At 48.6% G+C, this 22,586-nt stretch overlaps 1 protein-coding gene across 1 annotated transcript in view; it reads right to left on the bottom strand.

Annotated features, from left to right (window-relative positions):
- The window catches only part of LOC134983609 (gastrula zinc finger protein XlCGF26.1-like), a 139,428-nt gene that overhangs the window by 25,100 nt on the left and 91,742 nt on the right, over positions 1-22,586 (bottom strand). The window contains exons 3-6 of the mRNA XM_063949281.1: positions 21,544-21,732; positions 21,045-21,168; positions 20,831-20,928; positions 20,588-20,693 (exon numbers count right to left, since the gene is read on the bottom strand). Of these exons, the coding sequence (XP_063805351.1) occupies positions 20,588-20,693; positions 20,831-20,928; positions 21,045-21,168; positions 21,544-21,732 (517 nt within the window). The remainder of the gene's footprint in view (positions 1-20,587; positions 20,694-20,830; positions 20,929-21,044; positions 21,169-21,543; positions 21,733-22,586) is intronic.

Genomic DNA, 22,586 nt, shown 5'->3' with positions numbered 1-22,586 from the left:
ATAGAATCACACAAGACGCGTGCAGTATCCTGAATGTGTTTTATCAGTGTAACCATATTTACCAGAGACATATCCGCCGCAAGGCCCTCTTGAATCTGGCCCGCCCAGGTGTGAATGGCATGCGTCATCCAGTAACCCGCTATCACAGGTCTTTGTGATACACCAGCTGCTGTGTAAATAGACTTTAGAGTAGTCTCTATCTTCCTATTCCCAGGGTCCTTTAAGGCAGAGGTGCCAGGGACAGCCGTGAGAACGATACGTCCACAGCAGGGGGTTTTCCCAAATTTTCCTGCCCTCTGTGGTAAATGGGAAAGTGCTTAGAAAGCGTCTTGTCACCTGGAACTTTTTATCAGGGTTTTTGCCAGGTTGTCTTAAACATGTCGTCTAGTTCCTTTGAATCAGGAAAGGCGACGCTAACCCTTTTCTGTGAGAAGAATGACTGCTGTACTGCAGCGTCTTCCGCTGTTTTTTTTTAACATATCTCTGATAGCAAGTATGAGGGGTTCAATCAAATCCTCTGTAATAGGTTCCAGCTCCTCCCCCTCCTCATCAGAGTTCGAGAGTGAGTCAGGCAGCCCACACTTATGTGGCCCTGAGCTAGGGAGAGGGGTGTCTCTGTCATCTGCCTTTGCAGCCAGGTCTACCACAGCCTGCCTCAGTTGCTGTGTCTTTTGACTATTGGCAGAGGGCCGAGAGGACATGTCAGCCATCATGGATTGTATCGAAACTAACTGTAATGGCTCCTGAAACTCCCCCCCAGACTGGTCCAAGCCTAGCAGACTCAGTAAGACTGCAGGCTGTATAATACACTGAAGCTCTGTGGAAACACCGGAGATTACTGCAGTCACAGGACGGTAATTATAGTATAATCTAGCGTCTCTCCCCCTTTCTAACACTCCTGTACCGGATTCCTGTGTAATGGAGTGTCCCTGGAGGAGCTCTGTGACTTGCTGCTGGAAGCAGAGGAAGGCGCCAGGAAGTCGCTGGTCCTGCTCTAAGGTAGCTCCGCCCCCTTTTATGGTTTTCGAAGCTATGTGCTTATTTATACTGGCTAAAGTCTCCTTATGGTGCCAAACGTAGTATGAGTACCTGTTTCCACCAAAACGAATGCCAGTGTATGCAGGGGGGCTATGGGATCCCTCCATGGAGGGTCCGTATGCTGCCCCTGCGATCGCGCCGCACCATGGAACCGGCGGATGCCCACCACTCTGCCACCTTCAGGCTTCTGTTAGGGGTGTGCGGCGTGCTTCGGTTGTGTGCGCTAAGGCGCCGTGCCTGCGGTACAACAACCTCTCAGGACGGTGGTCCTGCAGCGGGGAAGCGGCTCTGCACCTCGTAAGGCCAGTGACCGCCCCCGCCCCCTCGCTAACTCCCATGGTGCAGGTATGCTGTTGCCCAGACAGCATACCAAAAATAATAGAAGATTAAAAGAAATTGAAGAAAACTCTCTGGAGCTGCAGAGTGTGCATCCTCTCCTGAGGGCACTTTTTTTTAAACTGCATGTGGGAGGGGGCATAGAGGGGAGGAGCCAGCACACCCAGTTGAAGAAATTTAAAGCACACCGGCTCCTTTGGACCCCATCTATACCCCATCGTATTAAGTGACCCTAGTATCCCTTATGGATGTTAGAGAAAATAATTATAAACCATTTTGAAAATGTATCCCCTTCTTATGTAAGCAGGTCCCGTCCCAATCCCATTACGTATACAGCGACAGCATATTCTATTGCACTTTACAACTGCACTATGGCCCTCATTCCGAGTTGTTCGCTCGCTAGCCGCTTTTCGCAGCAGTGCACACGCTAAGCGGCCGCCCTCTGGGAGTGAATCTTAGCTTAGCAGAATTGCGAACGAAGTATTCGCAATATTGCGAAAAGATTTTTCTTTGCAGTTTCTGAGTAGCTCGAGACTTACTCTTCCAGTGCGATCAGTTCAGTGCTTGTCGTTCCTGGTTTGACGTCACAAATACACCCAGCGTTTGCCCAGACACTCCCCCGTTTCTCCAGCCACTCCCGCGTTTTTCCCAGAAACGGCAGCGTTTTTTCACACACTCCCATAAAACGGCCAGTTTCCGCCCAGAAACACCCACTTCCTGTCAATCACACTACGATCAGCAGAACGAAGAAAAAAACTTGTAATGCCGTGAGTAAAATACCAAACTTCTTAGCAAATTTACTTGGCGCAGCCGCAGTGCGAACATTGCGCATGCACAGTTAGCGGAAAATCGCACCGATGCGAAGGAAAATAACGAGCGAACAACTCGGAATGAGGGCCAATATTATTACACAGTAATAGCTGTAGAGATAGACACATACACACCTGACAAATAATGTGAGGGGCATAAATCAGAAACAAAACTATAGTGCTACGGATTGTTTGAGGGAGAGGGCCCCATATCGGTGTCTTGCTTAGGGCCCCCTGAGATCTAAATCCGCCTCTGCTGACCTCCACTGTAGTCTGGTTGTGGTCGGCAATGACTTCTGCCAGCATCCCTTGTCTCTGCCTGCTGATGGACGCTGCTCCCTGGCACGCGCCGACCTGTTTGGTGCCAAATTTGTATCTCCTTCCTATATAAAGACATTTCTTATTAGGGTTCTATAGGGCTCCACAGGGGAACATCGGGGTTGTAGGTGTTTGGATCAGGTCCTGGGCACCAAACAGTTAAGCTTTTCAGATTTCCCAGGATGCCTCGGTCCTCCTCCCTATAACCCCGCCTGCATGCTAAGGTAGGTCAGTTTTTAGATGGTGCCAGCAGGAACCTGGATGCACCTTTTTACATGGGGCTGCTGTTTGTTGCCCCAAGATTTTTTTTTTCCGTTTTCTCTCTTGAGCCTGTCCGTGCTGGAAGTCTCAGGAACTTCAGCGCTGCAAGCTCCATCACTCCCTACCGGTGCCGAAACTCCCGCACGACCAATGCCGAGACAGGTACTTGCGGCGGGAAATTCACACGGTGCAGCTAGCACCGCTCACAATGTGAGGACCAACTGCTTGGTCGGCAAAGGGGAGCAGGTAAGAGGACCGGGACCCGCACTGAAACCACTATCTGCTGCACGTCCCGGGAGTTGGACTGCGGCGCTGACGTGGACACTGACACAGCTCAGGCACTCCACCAGACCACCAAGGCATTGAGGCACAGGTTACAGTGCATAGCACTTATTTTTACGGGGTCCTCTCAGTACTGGGGCTTAAGTGCCAGCACAGGGGAGGGAGCGCTCAACCTGTAGCCCCTCCCTCAGTTTTGGGTGTCAGTCCACCGCGGACTTCACGCCATTTAGCTGAATTTACACACCCTCCTCCCCTCAGAGACTCAGGAAGCCATCTCAGTGCAAGCAAGCCAGGTCTCTGGGAACGCTGGGTTCAATATCCCTGTAAATACGTCTCCAAGGGGGTGGTCTTCAGTATGCTGGCTGTTGGGATCCCGGCGCACAGTATACCTGCGCCGGAATCCCGACAGCCGGCATTCCATACTACACCCCTCCAAGGAGCCGGGTTTTTACATCACTTATATCCTACCTGCTACAAACAAAACCGAGTTGCTGATAAAGTGCTCATTTCAGTTATATTATTGTATTTCTTTTTCATCCACTAGGGGTCACTGGAGTACTCTTGGGATATGGACGGCTTCCACCGGAAGAAGGCACTGAATAAATTAATTTTGAAATTACTCCTCCCCTCCATATCCCAGAGCACCTCAGTGGTTTTTCTGTGCTCGACACAGTTAGAAGGCTGGTGGAGTTTGTCCACACTTATTGGAATTTTTTCTAAGGTTTTTTTTTTTTTTTTCCCCTCATTGATTGCCACATCCCTTCCCCCCTTCCGATAGGCGTGGGTCAGGGATAGTGGAAGCTGCTATAGAGCAGCTGTGGGTGTCGGACCTCTCTGTAAAGAGCTCCCTCACACCACGTGCAGGCTGCCTGCAAGAAGCTGGACGGAGCTTGAACAAGAAGCCCCGTCATAGCCCTCACTACTGTCCAGGTATGTTGGGTAGGGGCGGTCGCGCTGTGTGGGAAACTGTATTGGGGAGAGCCAAGTTAACACCGCCGTTACCCGGAGACGCGTGCATAGCCCGCTTCACGGCTCTATGCTATGCGCTCTCCGGCTCCCGCTAGCCGCCGCTTCAGCGCCGCCGCATCTAAGACACGTTTCCCGCTGCCCGGAGCCGCGCGTGCATAGGCCGCTCCACGGCTCTATGCTGTGCGCTCTCTGGCTCCTGCTGGCCGCCGCTTCCAGCGCCGCAGCAGCTGATGAGTTCCCCGCTGTCCCTGGCTACACAGGCATAGGCCGCTCCACGGCTCTATGCTGTGCGCTTTCTGGCTCCCGCTGAACGCCGCTCCCAGCACCGCAGCAGCTGATGAGATCCCCGCTGACCGCCGCTCCCAGCGCCGCAGCAGCTGATAGGATCCCCGCTGTCCCTGGTACACGGGCATAGGCCGCTCCACGACTCTATGCTGTGTGTTCCACGGTGCCTTCGACCCCGGTGCAGTACACGGTGCTCGTGGGGGTGGGGGAGACACATTAGCAGTATTAAGCTTTGATTTCAGAACATGATTGCAGTTAGTGAAGTTATTCTGCATTTTATGTTGTATTATACTGGAAACTTGGTATTTAACCATACTTCCTGTTTTCTCCTGTCTGTTCCAGAGTTCCTATATTACATCTCTACTTAAGACACAGGGGTGTTAGGGGAATTTGGGGATCAGATTTTTCAAATTACTGGCGTGCACTGCACTTGCCTGATATATACAAAGAACCTTAGTGCTATTACTGAGTCGTGCAAATTGTCTGTGTGTAGTTTGTATTGTCTGTATAATGAGTAAGACACCAGCAAAGTCTAAGAAGCAATTTTCTTGTCATGTCTGTAAAAGTGTGTTGCCTGATGGATCTACCACATGTACAGTATGTTTTGTAAATACAGCTACAAATACGATTTCCACTCCAGTTTTAAAGCCAGGTTCTTCTCCGGACCCTCCATGGGCTTTGCTTGCAAATGTCTTGGTTGGTTTGCAATCAGAATTGGCCGCCTCTCGTGAAGAGCGGGAGGCGGCAAGATCTGAGTTTAAGATGAGACCGCTAGGGTTACCAGAGGAGTCTCAATCTGGTCAAAAGTCCAAGTCCACCTTGGGTGGAAAGGATAACTTTCTTTTTTCTTATAATTCCCAGTTTCTGCGATGCTAGACCTCACTGCAGATGAGTGTGAGGAGGGCGAAGTAGACCAGCAGTCAGATAGTGACGATTTTGACAGCCCAGGCATTGATAATCTCATCAGAGCGGTGCGTCAGTCTCTGAAGTTTACGGAAACTGAGGAGCCTCTGACAAATGATGAGGTCGTCTTTACTAAACGACAGAGATCTCCGATGTGTTTTCCTGTTTCGGAATCTCTTAATAAAATGTTACTGGAAACACGAAAGAATCCGGATAAACAGTTTTCTATACCTCGCAGATTTAAGTCGAGTTACCCGTTTCCAGAGTCCATGACAGCTACATGGGAGAATCCGCCATTGGTGGATTCGTCCTTATCTAAGCTTACAAGGAAGTTAACCATACCAGTACCTACTGCTACTACGCTTAAAGATCCTGCAGACTGTAAAATAGAAGCTAAAGTCCATGTATACAGCGGCAGGAGTGCTGCTGAGACCTGGGTTGGTTGGCATTTGGGTAACTAAAGCATTAATGGTATGTATAAAAGAGCTCAAGTCGGCTCTACAGGATGATCATCTTATACTTCTCGCTGATCAAATCTGGGAAGCTGCTGAATATCTATGTACAGCTTCTACTGACGTCTGTCAGCTTACTTCTCGCCTTTCTTCATCGCTAGTCACAGCACGACGAGCACTTTGGCTACGTTCTTGGCAAGCGGAGGCGGAGGTTAAAAAAGGTATAGAGGCATTACCTTACGGTGGCGAGAAGCTGTTCGGTCCTGAATTGGACAGATGGATTTCTGAGGCTACGGGAGGAAAGTCTGTGTTTCTACCATTGCCTACAACGGTACCTAAACGTAAATATTCTGGTCCGGCGTTCAAATCCTTTAGAACTCAGTCCTTTCATGGGCGGGGCAGAGGAGCGGCCACGCTTGGTAGAAGAGGTCGGGGACGTGGTGCCCAACAATCCAACGCAGGTCGTCAAGACGCTAAGATCACTAACAAGCCAGTGGCATGACGGGCTCCCAGCCCATCTCGGATCTCCAATTGTGGGAGCACGCCTTCAGACGTTTCAGGGGGCGTGGCTTCAGACGTCCAAAGATGGGTGGATCCGCAATTTAGTGTTAAAGGGTTACAAAATAGAGTTCGATTGTCTTCCGTCAAGGAGGTTTTTCAAGACAGGACTGCCTGTGTCGGACGTCAAGAAGGCGGTTCTGCAGGTTGCCATTCAGTCTCTGCTGAATGCTGCAGTTGTGATTCCGGTCCCTGTGCAACAACAGGGTCAGGGTTATTATTCCAGTCTGTTTGTGATACCAAAGCCGGATGGCTCTGTCAGGCCAATATTGAACTTAAAGGGTCTCAATCAGTACGTCACTTACTACAGATTCAAGATGGAATCTCTCCGGTCAGTAATTGCAGGTTTAGAGCCACAGGAATTCATGATTGCGCTGGATCTCAAAGATGCGTACTTACACTTTCCGATTTGGCCACCTCATCAGAGGTTCTTGAGGTTTGCAATAAGGCGAGACCATTACCAGTTTCAGGCTCTACCGTTTGGCCTCTCATCAGCGCCTCGAGTATTCACCAAGGTGATGTCAGTGATGATAGCTCATCTCAGATCCCTAGGAGTAATAATTGTTCCGTATTTGGACGATCTGCTCATCAAGGCTCCGTCTCAACAGATGCTCCTCCAACATGCGTTGCTAACAAACAATGTTCTAGTTCAGCACAGTTGGATAGTCAATTTCAAGAAATCACATCTAATTCCGTCTCAACAACTTCAATTCCTAGGTATGATTCTCGATACAGTAAATCAAAGAATTTACCTACCAGAACAGAAAGTACAGATTATTCGTCATCTGGTACAATTAGTGCTCAAGCCACGCACAGTCTCGGTACATTTGTGCATTCGCCTCTTAGGCACAATGGTGGCGGCTTTCGAAGCGCTTCAGTTCGGAAGATTTCACTCACGTCCTTTTCAACTGGATGTGCTCGCACAGTGGTCATGCTCGCATCTGCAGATTCACCACAGGGTGAGGTTGTCGCCACAGGTCAGGGTGTCTCTTCTCTGGTGGCTAAAGATACACAATATCCGCAGGGAAACGGTTCGGCGTCTGGAATTGGATAATTCTTTCGACAGACGCAAGTCTCAGAGGTTGGGGAGCTGTAGTTCAGGGTTATCGGCTCCAGGGCCTCTGGGCAGATCACGAAAGATTGCTATCTATAAATGTCCTGGAACTCCGGGCAATTTACAATGCGCTACGACAAGCAGTGCACATGTTTCGGTTTCAGACTGTTCAGGTGCAGTCAGACAATGCGACGGCGGTCGCATACATCAACAAACAAGGAGGAACGAGAAGCCGCATGGCAATGCGGGAAGTAGCTCGGATCCTCAGGTGGGCCGAATATCACCAGGTGATATTGTCGGCAGTGTTCATTCCGGGAGTGGACAACTGGGAGGCAGATTTTCTCAGTCGTCAGGATTTTCATCCAGGAGAGTGGGCATTAAATCCAGAAGTGTTTCATATGTTGGTCCAGAGGTGGGGTTACCCTCAAGTGGATCTGATGGCATCTCGCCACAATCACCAAGTGTCACAGTATGTGTCCAGAACGAGAGATCCAAAGGCAGTGGCGGTGGATGCTCTCACAGTCGCGTGGCCGTACAGCCTCGTGTATCTGTTTCCACCGTTTCCGCTGCTCCCTCTGTTGCTAAAACGGATCAAGAGAGGGTCCGTCACAGTCATACTAGTAGCGCCTCATTGGCCTCGGAGAGCTTGGTTCTCGGATCTCCGCGGACTACTCGCAGACGATCCTTGGCCGCTCCCACTACGTCCGGACCTGTTACAACAGGGGCCGTTCCTTTACCCCGATTTAGCGCGGCTGCGTTTGACGGGGTGGCTGTTGAGACCGCCATCTTAAGAAGAGAAGGCATTCCTGAATCGGTTATACCAACCATGGTACGAGCTAGGAAGCCGGTTACAGCAGCTCATTATTACAGAATCTGGCGTACTTATATAGGTTGGTGTGAAGCTCGGAAGTTTCCGACATCATCTTTCAAGTTATCCCGTCTTTTGTTATTTCTACAGATGGGGTTAGATGGAGGACTACGTCTATCCACACTAAAGGTGCAGGTATCTGCATTGTCAATTTACTTTCAAAGGAAATTGGCTTTGTTGCCGTCGGTACATACGTTTCTGCAGGGTGTACTCAGAGTACAGCCTCCATTCATTCCACCTACAGCGCCATGGGACTTGAATCTGGTTTTAGATTTCTTACAGTCCTTTTACTTTGAACCCTTACAACAAGTGGATATTAAATTTCTCACTTGGAAAACGATTTTTCTTTTAGCCTTAGCTTCAGCAAGGCGTGTTTCAGATTTGGGTGCCTTGTCGTGCAAGTCACCGTATTTAGTTTTTCATGATGACAGAGCGGAACTTTGGACGAATCCCACTTTCTTACCAAAGGTAGTGTCGTCTTTTCACATCAATCAACCAATAGTAGTTCCGGTATTAACAGGAAATTCTGGAACGTTGGATGTGGTACGCGCATTACGCATTTATGTATCCCGAACGTCTACAGTTCGTAAGACGGATACGTTGTTTGTTCTCTAAGATGCTGCCAAGATGGGTTGGCCAGCGTCTAAGCAGACCTTATCCAGATGGATTAAACTGACCATACGTCAGGCTTACCTTCATGCTAGGTTACAGCCGCCTACGTCAGTAACAGCTCATTCCACACGGGCTGTGGGAACATCATGGGCAGCAGGTCGTGGAGCTTCTACAACACAGCTTTGCCGTGCGGCTACTTAGTCTTCAGTGCACACGTTTGTGCGCTTTTACAAGTTTGATACGTTTGCGGCACCAGCATCTAGCTTTGGCCGCCTGGTGTTACAGGTGCCAAACAGCTCTCCCGCCCACGGGGGAGACTTTGGTACGTCCCAAAAGTACTCCAGTGACCCCTAGTGGATGAAAAAGAAAATAGGATTTTGGTACTTACCAGGTAAATCCTTTTCTTTGAATCCATAGGGGGCACTGGACGCCCACCCAGAGCAGTTTACCTGGTTTGGAGTAAGTTCAGTAGATCTTATGGTAACACATTCTCACCGACTGGTTCAAATTTAAGAAGTGCTAATCGGTTATGGTGTCAACTGTTTAGTTGTCAGTTACGTTTTGTGTCAACTTTATTGTTGTCTGTTATGTTATATGTAATTCTCCTTTTGTCAATCTCTCTATCGCTCCTGTTCGGCTCAGTAAAAAACACTGAGGTACTCTGGGATATGGAGGGGAGGAGTAGTTTCAAAATTTATTTATTCAGTGCCTTCTTCCGGTGGAAGCCGTCCATATCCCAAGAGTACTCCAGTGCCCCATATGGATTCAAAGAAAAGGATTTACCTGGTAAGTACCAAAATCCTATTTTCTCTGCATTGTATGTGACCTGTGCTTGTTTCTGATTTTCTCATTTCAGATTTCTATAGATCTGTCCCTGTCTTTTTCTGTGCCCTGTGACCAGGTGTTTCAGGTGTCTTTACATATATTTGAGCACTACTGCTGAATATAGTCACATACTATATTACAGCTGACACACCTTGGTTTACAACTGTGTGTGTGGGCGACTCTCCTATATTGCGGTTATCTCTAACAAGGTAAAAGGTCGCAAACAGCCAGACAGATTGTGCTCTACAGGATTATCTGCTCAGGATGTAGTACAGGATGGGCTTTGTGTAAACTGCTATGCACCTCCTGGCCAGTCAACATCCCCAGCTCCTACTCAAGAGCCTCCATGGCCTTCTCTCTCTCAGTTACTAGGTACTTTAGTGGACAGGCTCCAACCCCCCCCCCCCCCCTTCCCCCCATGGGACCTCCTATGTTAGCACCACCTAATATTGTCCCACTTACTAATCCACCATAGGTGGATACTCTTAATAATACGGTTCAGTGCCTAGCCCAGACATCCCTAGCTTTGCAAAAGATGTTACCTGGGACTAAACAATCCTCTCGACCCACTACCAGGACCACACCTTCATCTCAATCCAGGCCTGTGTCAGACTCAAACGAGTCATCACACCTCCATCTGTCATTGATTCCTGCATAATAGAGGCGGAAGCTCCTAACACAGTGGTGTTGGCAGCTTTGATTGATGCAATTAGGCAAAATCTCCAACTGACGGATGAAGAACCTGAGTTGTTTACTAAGAAAACTGATGTTTTCATGCAACAACAGATACTTAGATCAGAATTTCCTCATTCAGAACATCTCATGGAAATTAGACAGGAACCCTGGAAAACCTTGGGTAAGAAGTTTCCTGTGTCTAAACGATTAGCATCCCGTTACCCTATCCCTGCAGAGGATTGTGCTAAGTGGGAGGCTCCTCCTCTGATGGATTCGCATACTGCACGTCTAGTTAAGATGTCCATTCTACCTGTCGCTACTCTTTCCTCACTGAAAGAGCCCACAGATAGATGCTTCGAAAATTGTCTACTTTTTCTCTACATGGTGCTGTCCATAGACCTACAGCGGCTGCTTCTTGGACTAAAAAAGCCACTGAATCACGATTACAGGCCATGGAGGAATTTCCCTCAGATATAGCTGAGGACTGCATGTCATATTTGGCCTTTATTAAGCACACAGGTTCTTACATTCGTGAAGCTCTTTCTGATGCTGAAGTATTGGCGGCAAAGGCGTATGCCACTTCTGTACTGGCACAATGCATTCTCTGGCTGCGTTCCTGGAAAGCGGACCTTGATTCCAAGAAAACATTGGAATTTCTCCCTTTTACAGATGAGGTGTTATTTGGAGCTGAATTAGACAAAATTGCCACTGATCTGGCTGCAGCTAGGATAGCCTTTCTCCCGTCCACTCCTACTCCACGTGTTAGGGAGTTAAAATGTTTGTTCCTTTTGTCCCAAAGGCAAAGCAGAAGGACAGGCTTTTCCCAAACATCCACCATAAAGCCTAACCCAAGGCCAAGTAACACTGGGCTACACGGCAGCCACCAGCAAACCCGATAAGCCTGCAGCCTGAAGGGGTGGGCCTCCTCCTGGGGGATCCCAGCGTGGGAGGCAGACTTCTTCACTAAACACATGTCTGGACTCTGACTTCAGACACCTAGGTGGAAGAGGTGGTCTCTTACAGGTATGACATTTCATTCAAGACACGCCCGCCACCACAGTTCTTTTGTATGGGCCTTCCTCCAGAGATCCGTAAAAGGGTCAAATTCAAGTTATTCACTCCCTTCTACAGTCAGGTGTGATAGTTCCGGTATCTCAGTCTCAGTGCGGCAATTCCTCACTGTTTCTCATGCCCAATCCCAATGGGTCTCACCGACCCATCCTCAACCTCAAATCTCTCAACAGATTTATAAAGGTTCCCAAGTTTCGCATGGAAACTCTTTGTTCTATAGTCCTTGCTATGGAGCCGGGGAACTTTGTGGTAACCCTGGACATACAGGATGCCTATCTTCACATACCTATCGCTCCTTCGCGTCCCACAATACCTACGGTTTGCTATATGCAACAAACATTATCAATTCCAGGTGCTGCCGTTTGGGCTGTCTACAGCGCCCAGAATTTTTACCAAGGTTATGGCAGTCATGGCAGCACAGCTGTGTTGTCAGAGAGTCAGAATACTTCCTTATCTAGGCAACTTACTGCTCCTAGCCACTTCAACAGAAGTCTTGAAACAGCATCTTCAAATTATGATGACGTTCCTTCAACGTCACAGGTGGCTCATCTATTGGAAAAAGACATCCCTCACGCCATCCTACGGATGTCACACCTGGTAGCATTACTGTACTTTGCGAGTCAGCGGCTCTTCCTGCCAACAGAAAAAAATCTCAAGAATGCAGGGCCGTGTTCGCAAGTTGCTCCAGCCTCACCAAGTGTCCATTCACTCGGCCATGCAAGTCCTCAAAATGATGGTCTCGACCTTTGACATGGTAGAGTATGCTCCATTTCATTCTCACCCTTTATAGAAACTGATCCTGGACAAGTGGAATGGATGGCCACATCTGATCAGATCACAAATGATAACTCTCACTCCGGAAGTTTTCCAATCTCACACTTGGTGGCTCCAAACGACACACCTAGACAAGGGACGACCCTTTTGGATCCCGAACTGGGTGATCCTCACCACGGACGCCAGCCTCCGTGGTTGGGGAGCAGTGATTGAACAGCACTCATTTCAGGGACGTTGGACACAGACGGATTCTCACTTACCAATCAATGTTCTGGAACTACGAGCCGTATACAAAGCCTTAACTCTGGCACACAGTGTCCTTCAAGGCAGACCTGTCCAAATTCATTCCGACAATGCCACAGCAGTGGCTTGTCTAAATCACCAGTGCGGCACTCACAGTCTGATGGCAATGCAGGAAGTGGCCCGAACGCCATCTCCGCCATCTTCATACCAGGGACCCTCAACTGGGATGCAGACTTCCTCAGTCGCCCGGATGTTCATGCAGGCAAATTGTCTCTGTCAAATGGACCTACCATCTTATGTACGTCTGCCCCCTACTATCCCTTCTGCCGAGGGTTCTACGGAAATTCAAACAGGAAGGCGGCAACCTCATAGTAGTGGCCCAAGCCTGGCCCAGACATCATTGGTTTTCTGACCTACAGGGTCTCTCAGTGGGGGTTACCCATCAACTTCCACTACGACAGGATCTCGTCTCAAGGAACGTGTCTACACCAGGATCTAGCACGACTGTCTTTGACGACATGGCTCTTAAATCTTCCATACTGTGGGCAAAAGGTTTTTCTCACTCAGTTATGCAAGCCATGCTTAAGGAACAAAAACCGTCCTCAGGCAGTATATATTATAGGGCAGCATTTTTCAACCACTGAGCTGCGGCACACTAGTGTGCCAAGAGCAGTTCTCAAGTGTGCCGCTGCCACTGCCGCCAGTTCAGCCTGAACTTTCATTTTGGACAGCACTGATCTCTTCCTGCTCCAGTCCTGTATCTGTATCCTGGGCATATGAGACCGCCCCTCTCTGATTGTCAGTGGGTCTGGATCTGGCCGCTGGCCCCTCCTCTTCCTGTCATCCGCTAATCATCATTGGTTGGTGGTGTCTGCTGTTCCTCCATCTCTCACAATGATGGTGTGCATGTCAGTCCCAGGGTCCCGATTCAAGAACTCGTTGCTTGGGGCATGCTGACTAGGTTACAGGATTTAAAGAAGATGCGTCACAGGGAGCAAGGTGGAGATGCTTGGGTGTCCTGCTGCTATATTGTCTGCACTATCTCCCTAGGAGCACATGATGGCAGCTGGAAAGTGACTTGTATGGTGTTCACATGAGGACATTTTTAACTTTACACCCTGGTGCAATCCACACTAAAAACAACTGACATTGGCATAGGGTCCCTCCAGTGTTCTGCGAGCAGACAAGCCTGGCACACACTCTGAACTGTGTTCATTATTTTTATTTACTGTGGGGGCAGTGTGATTGTATTTTTCATGTGGAGGCCAATGGGTTTGTTTTTTTCCTGTCTGGACCAATGTGTCTTAGTTTTTTCCCTCAAGGTACTGACTGTGTGCCTTGGTCTCCCGTTTCCACTTAAATTAAGAAATTGTGGTTCAGGCCTTCGTATCACCAGACCTTTCGGCAGGGGAAAGTTCTCTGGATGTGGTTCATGCTTTCCGTATCTATGTAGATCGGACCAGTTCAATTCGAAAATCGGGTTCCATCTTCATCCTCTATGGCGTTCACAAATGTGGTTGGCCAGATTATAAACAGACTCTGGGCAGATGGATTAGAATGGCTATCGCACAAGCATATTTACAAGCTGATCCTCCAGTACCATCTTCTATCTCTGCCCATTCTACTCAGTCTATGGGACCGCCATGGTCGGCGCGCCATGGTGCACCTGCTGAACAATTGTGCAAGGCGGCTACGTGGCCTTCTATTCACACCTTAGGTTCTATGCCTTTGATACATTCGCCTCCCAGGATACTTCATTTGGACACCAGATTCTACTATCCACTCAGGAGCGTCCCCACACCTGTAGTACTAATTTAGGACATCCCTGATGTTGCCCTGTGGGGCCCTATGGAACCCAAAGAAGAAAAGGAGTTATGGTAGACCTACCCTTGTTAACTCTCTTTCTTTGAGGTCCATAGGGTCCACAGGGCACCCACCCTGATGCTCCTCGCCTACATGGGGGTTTGCTGCTTTGGTCACTGGTTCGCTTCTCCTGTCTGTGAGAGTGTGTTTTATGTGTACCGTATCTTTCTTCTCTCTTCATCCTCTTCCTGCTTAACACTGACCTGCCTGAGCATGGAGGTGGGGGTATAGAAAGAAGGACCAAGGCATCCTGGGAAATCTGAAAAGCTTAACTGTTTGGTGCCCAGGTCCTGATCCAACCACCTACAAACCCAATGTTACCCTGTGGACCCTAAGGACTTCGAAAATAGGATTTTAATTACTTACCAGTAAATCCTTTTCTAGTCCGTAGAGAATACTGCGGTCCATTTAGTACCATGGGATATAGACGAATCCACTAGGAGCCTTGGGCACTTTAAGAAATCGATAGTGTGCGCTGGCACCTCCCTCTATGCCCCTCCTACCAGACTCAGTCTAGAAACTGTGCCCGAGGAGATGGACATACTTTGAGAGTAAGATTTAAAAAGACAGTGGTGAGATTCGAACCAGCGCACACAAAACAAGTGGAAACTATGCTAACCAAACTTCAACCGGAACAGCAACAGCTGAACCAACAGTAACACTTAACCAAGTAACAGTGCAGGAAAACCACAAAGCAATGGGCGGGCGCCCAGTGTCCTCTACGGACTACGAGAAAAGGATTTACCGGTAGGTAATTAAAATCCTATTTTCTCTTACGTCCTAGAGGATACTGGGGTCCATTTATCACCATGGGGATGTACCAAAGCTCGCAAACCGGGTGGGAGAGTGCCGAGGTTCCTGCAGAACTGTTTTACCAAACTGAAGGTCCTCAGAGGCCAAAGTATCGAACTTGTACAACTCAACAAACGTGTTCGAACCTGACCAAGTAGCTGCTCTGCAGAGCTGTAAAGCTGAGACACCCCAGGCAGCCGCCCAGGAAGAACCCACCGACCTAGTAGAGTGGGCCTGTACTTTAGGAACCGGCATCCTGCCGTAGAATAAGCATGCTGGATAGTAAGTCTGATCCAGCGAGCAATAGACTGCTTTGCAGCAGAACATTCTTGAGATCATAGAGAACAAACAGCTAGTCAGATTTTCTGTGACGAGCTGTCCTCTACATGTAGATCTTCAAAGCCCTCACAACATTCAGGGACTTTGAGGTAGCAGAGGTGTCAGTAAGCACTGGAAACACAATAGGTTGGTTGATATGAAACGCAGACACCCTAGGAAGAAACTGCTGACGAGTTCGGAGTTCAGCTCTATACTCACGAAAAATCAAATAGGGGCTTTTGTGAGACAACACCCCCAGTTCGGACACATGCCTTGCGGAAGCCAAGGTCAACAGTGTAACAGTCTTCCATGTAAGAAACTTAACGTCAACCTCCTGTAAAGGTTCAAACCAGTCCGAATGCAGAAACTGCAACACCACGTTAAGATCCCAAGGTGCCGTAGGAAGCACAAAGGGTAGTTGGATGTGCAGAACACCCTTCAAGAACGTCTGAACCTCAGGGAGGGAAGTCAATTGTTTCTGGAAGAAAATGGACTAGGCCGAAATCTGGACTTTCAAGGAGTCCAAACGTAGGCCCTCATCCACACCTGACTGTAGAAAAAGGAGAAAACGTCCCAGTTGAAATTCCACTGCAGGAAATTCCTGTTTTCACACCACGAGACAAATACGGTGGTAATGTTTAGACGTTACCCCCTTCCTAAGCTTGGATCAGGGTTGGAATAACCTTGTTCGGAATGCCTTTCCGGGCTAAAATCTGATGCTCAACTTCCATGCCGTCAAACGTAGCCGCGGTAAGTCTTGATAGACGAACGGCCCCTGTTGCAGAAGATCCTCTCGTAGAGGCAGATGCCACGGGTCCTCCAGGAGCAACTCCAGTAGATCTGCATACCAGGCCCTTCTCAACCAATCTGCAGCAATGAGAATTGATTGATCCTTTTCCCTTTTTATTCTTTTGAGAGTTCTTGGGATCAGAGGAAGAGGTGGGAACACGTAAATCATTTGGTAGACCCATGGAGTCACCAGAGCATCCACCGCCATTGCTTGTGGGTCCCTCGACCTGGAACAATAGCGTTTTAGCTTCTTGTTGAGACGAGAGGCCATCATGTCTATCTGTGGAATTCCCCACCGACTTGTTAAGGACTCGAACACCTGTGGGTGAAGGCCCCACTCTCCTGCGTGGAGGTCGTGTCTGCAGAGGAAGTCCGCTTCCCAGTTGTCTACTACCGGAATGAAGATTCCCGACAGCGCCACCATGTGTCTTTCTGCCCAGAGGAGAATTTTTGTTACCTCTGACATTGCAGCTATGCTCTTCGTTCCGCCGTGTCGGTTTATGTACGTTACTGCCGTCACATTGTCCGAATGAACATGAATTGCTTGATCTTGAAGAAGATGCGAAGCTAGAAGAAGTGAGTTGTATATGGCCCTTAGTTCCAGAATGTTAATCGGAAGAATGGCTTCCGGACTTGACCATTCTCCTTGTAACTGTTCCCCTTGGGTGACCGCTCCCCAACCTCTGAGGCTTGCGCCCGTGGTTAGCAGAATCCAATTTTGAAACCCGAACCATTGACCCTCGGTCAGGTGAGAAGTCTGGAGCCACCACAGAAGAGAAATCCTGGCTTATGGCGACAGACGTATCCTCTGGTGCATGTAAAGATGCGATCCGGACCATTTGTCCAACAGATCAAGCTGGAATGGCCTTGCATGAAACCTTCCGTACTGCAGAGCCTCGTAAGAGGCTATCATCTTCCCCAGAAGGCGAATGCATAGATGCACCGATATCCGGGTTGGTTTTAGGACATCTTGCACCATTGACTGGATTACCAATGCCTTTTCTAATGGAAGGAATACCTTCTGGGACTCCGTATCCAGTATCATCCCCAGGAATGGAAGCCTCCGTGTTGGTTCCAGGTGAGATTTTGATATGTTCAGAATCCACCCGTGATCCTGGAGTAGTCGGGTTGAGAGGGCAATGTTGTCCAACAACCTCTCCCTGGATGGTGCTTTTATCAGCAGATCGTCCAGGTACGGTATTATGTTCACTCCTTGTTTGAGGAGGAGAAACATCATCGCTGCCATTACCTTGGTGAACACCCTCGGTGCCGTGGAGAGGCCAAATGGCAGGGCCTGGAACTGGTAGTGACAGCCAGACTGGAATATGAAGGTACACATCGTTGATATCCAGAGACACCAGGAATTCCCCCTCCTCAGACCTGAGATCACCGCTCTCAGAGACTCCACCTTGAACTTGAACACCCATAAGTACAGGTTCAGTGGCTTGAGGTTTAAAATGGGCCTTACCGAACCGTCCGGTTTCGGTACCACAAACACGTTGGAATAATAACTCTTGTTTTGCAACTGAGGCGGAACTGGAATAAAGACCTGAGTCTGTACCAGTTTTTGAATTGCTTCCTGTAAGGTCATACTTGCTGCTTGAGAAGCTTTTAAGCCTAATTTGAAGAATCTGTGAGGTGGGAGTTCCTGAAACTCCAGTCTGTCGCCCTGGGCGATAAGATCTATGACCCATGGATCCTGGCATGATGTTGCCCATATGTGACTGAAATATTTTAATCTGGCTCCCGTCATACTGATGGCTTTGAGGAAGCAGAACCGGAGTTCTGTTCCTGTGAACCTGCAGTTTTCTGGGTTTACCTCTATTGCCTTTGAAGGCCGTAGAAGAACATTTGGTTTTATTTCTAAATTTGGCTGTCCGAAAGTACTGCAGAGTTGGGGGGACTGCGGAAGGAAGGTATGTAGACTTACCCGCCGTAGCCTTGGATATCCACGTATTTAGTTCCTCTCCAAACAGGGCCTCACCTGTGAATGGAAGGCTTTCCACACCCTTTCTGGAATCCGAATCCGCAGTCCACTGGCGTAGCCATAGGCATGTTGACACTGCCATAGCCGTGGTGCTTGCATTAAGCAAACCTATTTCTTTTATGGCCTCTACCATAAAATTCGCAAAGTCCTGTATATGCTGTAGGAGTAAAACTATCTCCTCTCTGGATAAGGAATTTAACCCTTTAATTAGGTTACCTGACCATTTTGCAATGGCCCTAGTGATCCATGCACAAGCAATAGTAGGTCTTTGAGCCACCCCCGCAGCTGTGTACAGAGATTTGAGAGTGATCTCAGTCTTGCGGTAAGCCGCGGTTTTTAAGGAGGCTGCCCCCCGATTATCTTACGTGACAACCTATACCAATGCGTCCACAATCGTGGATTTTCCCATTTTTTCCTATCATCCTGAAGAAACGGGAAGGCTGTGAGTAACCTTTTAGGGATCTGAAACTCCTTAGGATCTTCAGGATTAACCCAAGTTTCTTCCAGCACGGAATTCAACTCCTTTGATGCAGGGAAAGTAGCAGAGGATTTCTTTTTTGCATTAAAATAAGATTCCTCATCCACCTCCGCCACCTTGTCAGGAATGTGCAGGACATCTCTAATAGCCTCTATCAGGGCCTGTATTCCCTGTGACAGAGCTGCATCCCCCCCTCCCGAGTCCACCTCACCCTTCTCTGGGTCTGATACATCATCATCATCATCGGTATCAGCCTGCGTGATTTGGGCCAGAGTACGCTTCTATGGACAAATGGCAGGGGTCTAAGATGCTGGAATGGGAACTGAATCTCTATTCATCAGGTCATCCATAGACTGTCTTAAGTATTGCGTCTCCTTCTCATTATGGGATAATTTATTAGAAATATTTGAGATCATCCCTTTAAGGGAATCCAACCATGCGGGTTCAGCCCCACTAGCCTGAGAATGTGCACTATCCTGAGTACACTGTAGGGATCCCCCCTGGGAAAAACAAACTCTCTGCTGCGCAAGAAGCACAGTTAACCCACACAGAGTATGATGGAGCCAGCCACACCGCGCCCTTATTGTTAATGCAAAGCTTAGCTGGGTCGCAAATTGAGTACCCTTGATAGGGACTTAGTATTCTAATATCGCTCCCTCCCTAGTTATGACCACCTGGTACCGCTGAAGTAGTCTGGAGTCCTTGTGGAGGAGCTGTGCTTCCCTGCCAGTCAGTCTGTGTGAAGCTGCAGAAGGAAAATAGAGCTGGAGAGCTGCTGAATCCGCTCACAGCGAAGCCCCGCCCCCTCCATGGCGCGCCGTTTTTTTTTATACTGGGTGAGGTGATGTTGGTACTTAACAGTGGGTCAGAGCCCCTGTAAGCGCTTTGCCAGTGTGGGTATTATGTGTTAAAACGACTCAGCTCGCCCCTCAAGCGGTGCAGCAATGCTGATCTGAGCCTGGAGACGCAGCCTCCACCCAGGGCTGCGCTTCTACCCTTGTGCGGCCATAACAGCCGGCGACCCGCTAACCAGGATACCGGCCACCTACTCACCACTCTTCTGTCTTCTGTTAGGGGTGGCGGCGTGCTGCGGGACCGTATGCTCGCCGTGCTGGGGCTTGCGAAAAGCACTCTCAGGAGCTCAGTGTCCTGTCAGCGGGGAACGGGACCATTAACCCTATAGGAGGTTGGGCCGTTCCACCCCCTAAGTCCCACGGAGCAGACAGCCTGTTGCCAACCAGCCCTGTCTGAAAATAACAAAACAGAGAAAATAAATGTAGAAAACTCTTCAGAAGCTTCCATAAGCGTGACCAGCTCCTCCGGGCACATTTTCAAAACTGAGTCTGGGAGGAGCCAGCGCACACTAGTGATTTCTTAAAGTGCCCAAGGCTCCTAGTGGACCCGTCTATACCCCATGGTACTAATTGGACCCCAGTATCCTCTAGGACGTAAGAGAAAAAAAAGAGTTAACAAAAGGTAAGTCTACCATAACTCTCTTTATCTGCATACTGCAAAATGCCAGAGTATAGGCTATCAAACCTTGCACCAGCGTGTAAGCCCTGTGCTACGCCGTGTACATATCTAAGCTGAATTTCTGTTCCTGAGCTCGGCTACTCTTCTGACCTGATTACGCGTTTCTCCAGGTACTGCTCCTTGTGATTTCTGGTTTCACCTTGGCTATTCAGTGACTGGGGGGGAGGAGGGGGGGCAGCAAACAGCACCATTCTACAAACCAGGGACGTGTCGCCCCCATTTTGTAGACTTGACGAGTCCAGGGTCTACATTGTTAGACTTACTGGAGCCAGGTGTCTAGATCAGACGGCCAGCCTGAGTAAGCTTCAGCTTGCGCAGGCTGACCGGTGCCTAAAAACTTTGCGATTGTGACCAGATGTTGCGTCCTTTAACGCAGCACTTGGATCTCACAAATACACCGCTTACTGCATTTGAATTTTAATTACACAGTCGCTTCCTTGAGGCTATGCAAGTCCTTACAAATATGAATCACCCCCTTAGTGTGTATTACTCACCTGTGCTGATACCTGTAGGGATTTCCTCCTCCTTACACTGCTGATCACCCCTCACATACGTCTCCTCTTCCGTATTTGCTATTTTCATATCAATGATATCTTCAGCCTAAAAAGACCCATAATATCCAATGAATTGAGAGAACATTAAAAAAAAAAAAGTGTATAAGAGACTAACAACATTCATAATGATAGTATAGTGTAAGTACACTTGGATATTTTGCAAGATCATCAAATCCCACCTACCTGACCCTCCTGTGGGACACTGCGATTCTCCTCTGTATGATCCTGGGAATAAAGAGGACGGGGACATCTCTCTGGGGTATTCCTGTTACTGGCCCCATCTGTAGGAGACACACAGTGACTGAGTACATTGTATATATGTGATTATCAGGTGATGTGTAGCTAGGTGGCCCCATAGCTGATCTCTCCATTACACTACATGACAGTCTCCTCTTACCCAGTGATGTGAGGGGCCGGTCATTCTCCATCATCACGTCCTTGTACAGACCCCTGTGTTCCTCTATATACTCCCACTCCTCCATGGAGAAATAGACAGTGACATCCTCACACCTTATAGGAACCTGACACACACAATGATACAGTCATCACCCAGACACATCCCCTGGTGTTACTGTATAATGTCCCATTCCCAGCAGTTACCTCTCCAGTCATCACCCAGACACATCCCCCGGTGTTACTGTATAATGTCCCATTCCCAGCAGTCACCTCTCCAGTCATCACCCAGACACATCCCCCGGTGTTACTGTATAATGTCCCATTCCCAGCAGTCACCTCTCCAGTCACATCCCCCGGTATTACTGTATAATGTCCCATTCCCAGAAGTCACCTCTCCAGTCACATCTCCGGTGTTACTGTATAATGTCCCATTCCCAGCAGTCACATCTCCAGTCACATCCCCTGGTGTTACTGTATAATGCCCCATTCCCAGCAGTCACCTCTCCAGTCAGCAGGTATATGATCTTGTTGGTGAGTTCCAGGATCTTCTGGCCATTTTGTTTTTCATCTATCAGTGAGTGAGGTGGAGGCACCGGGATGGGGCTCTGGGTCCTGCTCACTCTTCCAGATACAGATGGACTTTGTATTGATGTGATATGTTCACCAGACTTCAATTTCATTGTATAATTCTGTAACACAAGGTTTAAATCAAACAGCAGGTAAGGGTTATAAAGTAGGTTACACAAATAAAAAAATAGGATTTTAATTACCTACCATTAAATCCTTTTCTCGTAGTCCGTAGAGGATGCTGGGGTCCAATTTAGTACCATGGGTACAGACGGGTACTTTGGGAGCCACTGGCACTTTAAAGAGTTTAATAGTGTGGGCTGGCTCCTCCCTCTATGCCCCTCCTACCAGACTCAGCCTAGAAACTGTGCCCGAGGAGACGGACATACTTTGAGAGAAGGAAATACACAGAAAGTGGTGAGATTCACACCAGCTCATACATAACAAAAAAGGAAAGCCAAGCTAACCAACTTGGAATGAATCAGCAACGGCTGAACCAACAAACGTAACCAAGTAACAATGCAGGAATACGAAGCACTGGGCGGGTGCCCAGCATCCTCTATGGACTACGAGTAAAAGAATTTACCGGTAGGTAATTAAAATCCTATTTTCTCTTTCGTCCTAGAGGATGCTGGGGTCCAATTTAGTACCATGGGGATGTACCAAAGCTCCCATTACAGGAGGGAGAGTGCTGAGGTTCCTGCAGAACAGATTGACCAAACTTAAGGTCCCCAGAGGCCAAAGTATCGAACTTGTAGAACTTAGCAAACGTGTTCGACCCTGACCAAGTAGCCGCTCGGCAAAGCTGAATGGCCGAGACACCCCGGCCAGCCACCGAGGAAGAACCCACCTTACGTGTAGAGTGGGCCTGAACAGATTTTGGACATGCCAAACCTGCCGTAGAATAAGCATGCTGGATAGTAAGCCTGATCCAGCAAGAAATTGTCTGCTTAGAAGCAGGACACCCAATCTTGTT

The sequence above is a fragment of the Pseudophryne corroboree genome (assembly GCF_028390025.1).
Source record: "Pseudophryne corroboree isolate aPseCor3 chromosome 3 unlocalized genomic scaffold, aPseCor3.hap2 SUPER_3_unloc_2, whole genome shotgun sequence".
Classification (NCBI taxonomy): Eukaryota; Metazoa; Chordata; class Amphibia; order Anura; family Myobatrachidae; genus Pseudophryne; species Pseudophryne corroboree.
The sequence above is the reverse complement of the archived record's forward strand: the minus strand, read 5'-3'. Positions and strand labels throughout refer to the sequence as shown.